Raw genomic sequence first — 8,321 nt, forward strand, 5'->3', positions numbered from 1 at the left:
GCCCGGGGTTCGCCCATCCTAGCTAATGCCAGCCTGGTGCCAGCGTCCTTCACGACGTTAGCAAGTCATGAACTTCTGTGCCCTCAGATTCACTGGCCACCAAGGCAGCTGTAACTTGCCGGCCCGATTCTGTCAGCTGCCCATCCTGGTAGGTCACAGCCCTGGGGCTAGGCACATAGGCCGATGGAAGCGGTGGACAGGGGCACGAAGAGCCGTGCAGCTTAGGTGTCAAGATCTGCACATTGTCTACACCGCATTTAAGACGAATAATTTTAGAGCGATGGGAGGAAAAAACCCCAACAATCCTAAGTCTCTACCAAAAAAAAAAAAGGAGTGATAGTTTACCATCACTCGTCTGTTGATGGAAAATTTCATTGGGACACCCCAGGTTGTCCTCATCTGGAGATCCACCTTGGGGGCAGGAAGGGGCATGTAGGATGAACGGCAGGAGGGCGCAGGTCCTTTGTCTTTGAACATAAGATGTGAGTGGGCAGTTACTGTCTTAAGTGGGCAGGCCTGGCTTTCTGCGGTTAGTAACACTGTTTTACCCCTTCTTTGCAGCTGGTCCTTCGGGGTGTTGATGTGGGAGATCTTCACTCTCGGGGGCTCACCCTACCCAGGGATTCCCGTGGAGGAACTTTTTAAGCTGCTTAAGGAAGGACACAGGATGGATAAGCCAGCCAACTGCACCAACGAACTGTAAGGGCCACTGTCTCTCCCGAACCGCGGTGGACCCGCCATGCCAATAGCACCCCTGACTTATTTCTGTTTCCTAAACGTGCTCTAAGAAGAAGAGCTGCCGAAGCTTTCTGGGCTCAACCCCAGGACTGAGATAGATAGCTGCACTGACAGCCCGTGCAAAAGAAAGAGCATCTTTGCGAGGTGTATGGAGGGAGCTTTAAATCAGAGAGGGCGAGACGGGGGCTCTTGCTGAGCCGCTGTGCTGTGCCTTGCTGTTGGCTCTCCTCAGACAGGAAGAGCCATCTGGCCCTCCCTCACATGCAGGCTAGAGAACCCCCGCAGGATGCGGGGTCCAGGTACCAACGTGACCTCTCCCCGCTGGCTGGGCAGCGAGTGGAGAGCGGGTGCTTTTGCAGTTCCCTGTGGCCACCGAAAACGCTAGTGTCGTTTGACATCGACCACATTTCTTCAGAGCGAATGAACTAGTGTCTGGTTACCTATATTTTGACTCACATTTTAGTGCAGAGAATTAAGAAATTTGTCCAGGTGCCATCTTTAGAGGACCAGAGCTGACTGAAAACAGTGAGCTGGTTTCTAGAAAATCCCACCCCACGCTGTAAGTGGAATTACGTTGCGGTTGTGTCTTGTGCAGTAAAATCAAAATCAGTGCTTTGAAAAGGGGTCTCTCCTCCCTCCCCCCAGGATTAACTAAGAAGAGGGATTGTCCTAGGGACTGCGGTCTATTGTGTATCGTTTCCTGGGGATTTTCTGTCTGTAATCTCGTGAGTGCTTTTTGGTGTACAGTGGACGTCTGATGAATGGCCACATTTTATAGCATATTATATAAAGGCATGTATTGTGGACCTTGCTATTCTTATTGCTTTCTTTCTAATATGGGAGGCCTGTCGAAACCCATCACCAAGATAAGGCCTGAGAACCCGGGCCTCTCCAGGCATTACTCAGGAAGTTCAAGTGTAGCCCAGTGACGGCAGATTAATTCTTAAGAACCTTACCTTAAAGTTGCGGTTTTCAAGCTTCATTTTTTTTTTAAACTGAGGAACTTTTGTGCACTCAAATCATTGAAAGAAACCCAAAGTATCAGGTATAGATATTAGAAATCCCTGTGACACTGAAAACATAGTTATGTCTTTTCTTGGTGGCATAGGTACCTTTCTCAGATGTGTCGGGTAGAGACGGTTTTGTACGTCCTTGTAGAGGAAAGAAGCAGTGGATGTTTTGGGAAAGTGAATAACCACCCTCTAATTTCGTTACTCGGGAAGTTCTGATACGTTTTCATAATTCTGGGCCTCCCTCTGTATTGCCTGTTAAAACCGGCTTGTAGCCATGCACCTCACACTTACAGCATCCATTCACCAGGAAACCCGTTGTCCCCAGGTACATGATGATGAGGGACTGCTGGCATGCAGTGCCCTCGCAGAGACCGACGTTCAAGCAGCTGGTGGAAGACTTGGATCGAGTCCTCACTCTCACAGCCAATGAGGTAAGGAGCCCCTTCCGGAAGCCCGCGCGTGGTCCTCGCTCAGGGACCGGCTTGACCGTGTGAGTGCAGCCCCCTCTGTCACAGTCTGTGTGGCGTAGCTTATCGTTTTTCCACAGGGGTCAGACAGAGTTAAGCTATGTGTTCCTCCCAAATCCTGATTTTTCTCAGAACTGCATTTTAAGAGTTCTGAATCACGAAACCAAAGACCAAGGGGCCCTATGTGAGGCTTCCCCTGTCTGTGGCTTTGGGGCGGTAGGTCCAGGGGCCGTGCGCGTAGGCGAGTGGGGAGGCCAAAGAAATGGCCAAGTGCAGCGTTTGGGTCTGCGTGGGAAGGCGCTTGGGGGTGCTTATGTGTCGATAGGACTCTGTGCCCTGGTAATTAGTGTGGCAGCTGCCGATGTCCCCTTACCGATGACCTCGGATGCAGTGAGGTCCGTTCCTTCCAGCTTTCCTATAACACATGGCCTGGTCCTCCGTGACCCTGTCTGGGAGTGGCGTGTGGCTCGTGGTCTCCATCTAAGGGCACGCAGATGTCCACAGTTTCCTATGACAAGTGACTTCCACAAAATTGTATCTTTTGTTAAAATATTTTCTATAAAATCGTGTATATTCTGTGCCAATGAAACAAGCACTCTTCCGTCACTCACTGTCCGAGTTCATCCATGTCAGCGGCCACCTCAGTGTGCAGATAGTGGACTCTGTGGCTGCAGAAAGACTGTGGTCTCGGCAGAGAACGAATTCGGGACATTCGCTGAGGATGCAGAGCAGTGTTCCTTCAGATGGGGAAAAACAAGCAGACCCACCGTTGTCTTAACAACAGTCTAAAATGTTTTAGAAAGAGAACAATACATTTAATTTATTTTTAAATAATACATTTAATAGTTTTAGAGTGATTTAAACAAAATAATCAAATGTTGTGATAGGAAGCCTTAAGCCAGCAACGTTATCTTCTGAGTCTGACTGTGGCTGATAAAGGGAGAGATTGCATTTAAATGAATACAGCTGACCTTCAGAAGTTGAAAGGAACAGTTCAAGGGGGGGAAAAAAACCCCAACTTTCTTCTCCTGCCAAAATTGTTGTTTCTAGTATAAGTTCCTTTAACCCTAGACTCGGAATCCACTGATATTCCCATTTTTCTCCCTATCAGATCTGAACATATATGGCCTCATTTAGAACCTGGGAAAGCACTGAAGTTCCATCTTAATGATCTTATCCCACGCTCAATACTATATATTTACATGTTTACATTTAAAGTGGGCCCATTCATACTTAAATTTACATCTAGCATCCTAAAATAAAAAAGCATAATGCCGTATTGTCTAACGGATATAAAAATGGAAGTTTCTTTCCTTCTGAAAATCATTCCCATATGCTCAAGGAAAATGGTTCCATTTAGGACAAAATTTCATTTTTATCATTGTAAGCAGAAAGTTCCCTTTTGATGTGGTGGGCGTGTTTGTTTCCAGTGGTGTGGTTAATGCTGAGGTTGGAACGACACATCCCCCATTCTCGGATGGGGACCCTGTCTCTCGCCAACCCTGGTGATGAATCGGAGTGGGTTTTTTGGTCTTTGGGAGTGGATGGTTGCCAGCATTCCGTGGGCCCTTTGCTGATAACGCAGGAGGCTGGCTGTGCTGTCGTCTGCACTTTCTGCCTCCTTCTTGCCAAAGCCACGTGTCATAGCGTAACAGGCTACGGGGGTGCGAGCAGAACCACCCCTGTGCACTCGCCTGGTTGAGGCAGTGGGACCCAGAAGCTCCCCAGTTTAGAAATCTTCTCCTAGTTTCGGAGTGGGGTCTGCAGACCTTCCCCGTAAAGGGCCAGGCAGTACTTATTTTCAGCTTTGTGGGCCACGTGGTCTCTGCCTGTGCCTCATATCGAGAAAGCACCCACAGACAGCACTAAATGAACGTGTCTGTGTCCTAGAGAGAACTCGACAGACCTTAACGTTTATGTTTTGTGTGAACTTCATGTCATTTTATATAGTTTTTAAAAAATGGCCACGAGGTATTCTTTTGATTCCCCCCCCCCGCCCCCCCAAGCATTTAAAAATGTTAAAAAACCAGTCTTAGCTCACAGGCCATCAGGCGCAGGCAAGGGCCTCTCACCCTGTCATAAGTCAGAGGAGGGGTTGTCCTGGGCAGCACCAGTGAATGCTGTCAGGAGCAGAGCCGTTTTTGAATTTCAGACCTTTGAAAATCGAAACATAACCTCCATTTTCCTCAACGTTCCTTTAACGTTCCATTATGGATTTAATATACATGAGCACATCCAAGGCTTCTGTGAACCTGTTTACATTTCCAACTCACAGAGCTTCTGAGAGTAATGAATCACATCTGCGAAATTACCCGCCAAATGAAGACATATTCCCCTCAAATTATCCTAGAAACTGCAATAGTCACATGTAATTCACAAAATAAATATTCATGGTCTCAACTATTCGAAGGGTCTTCAGGAATCTGCAGCTCATGCTTTTTCATTGTGCCGGGGCCTGAATTTGAACCCTGTGCTCTAGCAAGGCAGTGGATGGCAAGCAGGTCATTTGGGTCTGCAAATCAGCGTGACCGCCAGCAGTCCAGCGAGGTTTTGATCCCTGTTGTCAGAGAAAAGTAAAGGGCAGCCCGGAGGAAATAGGATCGAGGTCTCGAGGAGGTCTTTGCGGGAGCCAGGGTGGGCCGGGTCTCCAAACCTCCAAGGGGTGCCCCCGTCCTGTCCCCACTCCCACAGCCACGTGTCACGGGCCTGCGTGGACAATAAAAGTCTTCTCTCCCTTCTTTCAGGAATACTTGGACCTCAGTCAGCCTCTCGAACCGTATTCACCTTGTTATCCTGACCCGAGATGAAATAAAACTTCTCTCCCCTTCTTTCAGGAATACTTGGACCTCAGTCAGCCTCTCGAACAGTACTCACCTAGTTTCCCTGACACAAGGAGCTCTTGTTCTTCGGGAGATGACTCTGTTTTCTCTCCGGACCCTATGCCTTACGAACCATGCCTTCCTCAGTATCCACACATAAACGGCAGTGTTAAAACATGAATGAGCATGCCTTCCCATCCCCAGACAGAGCAGCGCCAGACACTGCTCCACTGAGCAGGGCGGCCTTGTCTCTGCTTGTATATATGGATCAGAGGAGTAAATAATTGGAAAAGCAATCGGCACACTTGTAAAGAATTTATACAGTTGGAAACTTGTAATCTTCACCAGGAGAAGAGGAATGTTTCTGGGCAATGGACTTGCCATGGGCCACCACGCGCCCATGACCCGCTGTGGGTGCTGGCTGTGGAGCAGCCGGACTCAAGGCAGACGTGGCGTTTTGCCTTGCTTGTGAATTTTGTAATAATTGGAGAAAATATATGTCAGCGCACACTTACAGAGCACAATTGCAGTATAGGGGTGCTGGATGTATGTAAATATATTCAAATTATGTATAAATATATATTATATATTTACAAGGAATTATTTTTTGTATTGATTTTAAATGGATGTCCCAATGCACCTAGAAAATTGGTCTCTTTTTTTAAAAAAATAACTATTTGCTAAACGCTGTTCTTACACAGAATTTCTTAATTTTCACCGAGCAGGGGTGGAAAAATACTTTTGCTTTCAGGGAAAATGGTATAACATTAATTTATTAACGAATTGGTAATATACAAAACAATTAATCATTTATCTTTTTTTTTGTAATTTAAGTGGCATTTCTATGCAGGCAGTGCATCGGACTAGTTAATCTATTTCTTGGACTTAACTAGTTATCAGATCTTTTGAAAAGAGAAATATTTACAGAAAATGACTAATTTGGGGAAAATGAGGTTTTGATTTATTTGTGTTTAAACTCTGCTGTCAGATGATCGTTCTTAAACCACCTACATGCCCATGTTAAAAGAACCGGTTCATGAGAAGTGTTTTGATGTGCAGCTTTGTCACCTGAGCCCATGTAACTGGACTTCCCAAGACAGATGGGACCAGCGTTCGCTTAAAAAGATGCCTTAACCCGTTCCTCCAGGATGGACCTTCATTGGAATGACGGACTGTTCTCTCTGGCAGCTGGCCTTCTGCCCTGGACTTTCACATTAATCAGATTAGCCTGTATTCTCTCCAGTGAATCTCGATAATGGCTTCCAGGTTTATTGGCGTTAGAGAAGCCTTTTAGGATCTTGCCGTCTCATCATAGAGAATTGAAACACTGAATTGTTCTGCTGATAGTTTTGGGGTTACTTCCATCTTTTTAAGGGATTGTTTCCGTCTGATTCTGGCAGGACCTCACCAACAGATCCGGCCCGAGACCAGCGTCAGACAAAACGTTGCCGTGTTATTCATTCTGTATTAAAGTATTGTGTTTTGCTTTCGAAACACCTACTCACTTTGCCGTAGCCACGCAACGCGAATGCAGATTACACTGATTTTACGTGTTACCAAATTGGAGAAAGTATTTAATTAAAACCTGTTAATTTTTATACTGACAATAAAAATGTTTCTACAGATATTAATGTTAACAAGACAAAATAAATGTCACGCAGCTTATTTTTGTAATACTCGTGTCTCACCAAATGGTTTCCCATGCTCAGAGGTGTTGCTTCAGGGCTGTTTGGTGTGTTTGCAGGACGGGCAGGGCTGGGGAGGTCGTCGTTTGCTACAGACGGTGACTTGCCAGGGGGGTCGGCTGAGTCCGGAGTCTCAAGAATCGAGAGAGACGGCATTTTGCCTGTTAACGAATGCGAGTCTGTGGCTCCGCGTCGTGTCTGCTGCTGGCCGCCGCGCCGGGGGAGAGACGGAAACGGCCCGACGTCTCCCGAACGTCCTTGGTGCCCTCAGAACCTCGTGGGGCCATCAGCGATTGGAAAGTGCCATCTTTGGGGTCTGCGTTGTGTGTGAGGCTATAAGTAGTGGCGTGAAGGTGTCACTGGCCATCGGACAAGTCATCTGCGGTCCCGGTTCCACGTTTGCCAATCTCCTGTGCTACCTACCGTCGATTTCCAGTGGAGCAGGGTTTTTAGAATCCCACCCCAAAGAGCGTGATTTTTAAAAGAGAAGCGAAAGCCTTTCATCGCCTGTGTACAGGATGGTAGTTGTATAGGCCCTGGGCATTTTCACCCGTGGGGCCTCGTAGGTCAGGGTGAGGAAGGACCTGGCTGGTCCTGCAGGCACATTTAAAGCGGGGCTTCACGTCTCTCTCAGTTCTCTGAAGGTCAATGGTACGTATTTGCTTTCGAGACTGAAAGGGTAGGTTATGGCTCGTTAGCAGACTATGTCGATTATAATCGTATACTAGCTGTTGGCCAGTTTAGTTTTAGAACTGAAAGATTTGCCATCAAGGAAAAGAAGGTAGTATGGTCCCCGAGCAGGATGGGAAATACTTATTTTTTTGAGACCCACACTAAACAAGTTGAAAGATTTGCCATCAAGGAAAAGGTAGTATGGTCCCTGAGCAGGATGAGAAATACTTATTTTTTTGAGACCCACACTAAACAAGCGGGTCATGACAGGAATTCTGGAGCTTGTGGCCCCCTCCCCACCCCCAGAGGTAAGGGAGCAGTAGGCATTAGCTGAATCAGTGCGATTGTCATCAGGACAGGAGATCAGTTCATCTGTGAAGGACACAAGAGTCGGGGACATCTTGATGAGGAACGGGTAGTTCGTGCCTGGCCTGGTGTCTCCAGCTGGGAGGAGCGTAATTCAAGAGGCCACCTCAAAGTTCACCTGGTGGAGGCCTCAGGCAAGACGGGGAGGAGAGAGGAGCAGGGCAGAGAAGTAGAGCATTCGGGCGGGTCTGTGGATTCCCTGGGGACCAGGTACCCTTCTCAGCCTCTCCATCCTCTCGCCAGACCCTGTGGGAAGGTCTTTGATCCCACACCTGGGCAGTGGGAACATGCGATTAGTAAAACATCTGGCGGACTTGAATAGCTGTGGATTGGGATCCAACCACCAATTCTGGAAACGAAGTCGATCTGCTAGCTGGTACTGAGGTTCCTGGGGAATCACGTGGCTTGGTAATGGTCTAAATAAATAGGACCGCAGCCTTACATAGTATAGGAGAAAGACGATGGTACAGCGGGACCGAATTGGGTTTGTTTTTGTCTTGCAGCTGGGTGATGCTGCACAAGTCCTGGATTCTATCTGGACCTTCATTTCCTTAACTGTAC

General features: G+C 47.4%; 1 protein-coding gene across 16 annotated transcripts in view; it reads left to right on the forward strand.

The window, feature by feature from the left end:
- FGFR2 (fibroblast growth factor receptor 2) overlaps positions 1 to 6,711 on the forward strand; it is a 100,600-nt gene extending 93,889 nt beyond the window's left edge. For 12 of the 16 annotated variants that reach the window (XM_015590635.2, XM_015590637.2, XM_025047965.1 and 9 more), the window contains 2 exons: positions 2,077 to 2,182; positions 5,053 to 6,711. In XM_015590635.2, coding sequence (XP_015446121.1) covers positions 2,077 to 2,182; positions 5,053 to 5,217 — 271 coding nt within the window. In that variant the 3' untranslated portion in view covers positions 5,218 to 6,711. Of the gene's footprint in view, positions 1 to 561; positions 700 to 2,076; positions 2,183 to 4,962 lie in introns of all 16 variants that reach the window. The other 4 variants (XM_025047969.1, XM_025047970.1, XM_025047964.1 and 1 more) reach the window with 3 other exon arrangements.
- Positions 6,712 to 8,321: the final 1,610 nt, after the last annotated feature.

This window comes from Pteropus alecto, unplaced genomic scaffold (genome assembly GCF_000325575.1).
Source record: "Pteropus alecto unplaced genomic scaffold, ASM32557v1 scaffold205, whole genome shotgun sequence".
Lineage (NCBI taxonomy): Eukaryota > Metazoa > Chordata > Mammalia > Chiroptera > Pteropodidae > Pteropus > Pteropus alecto.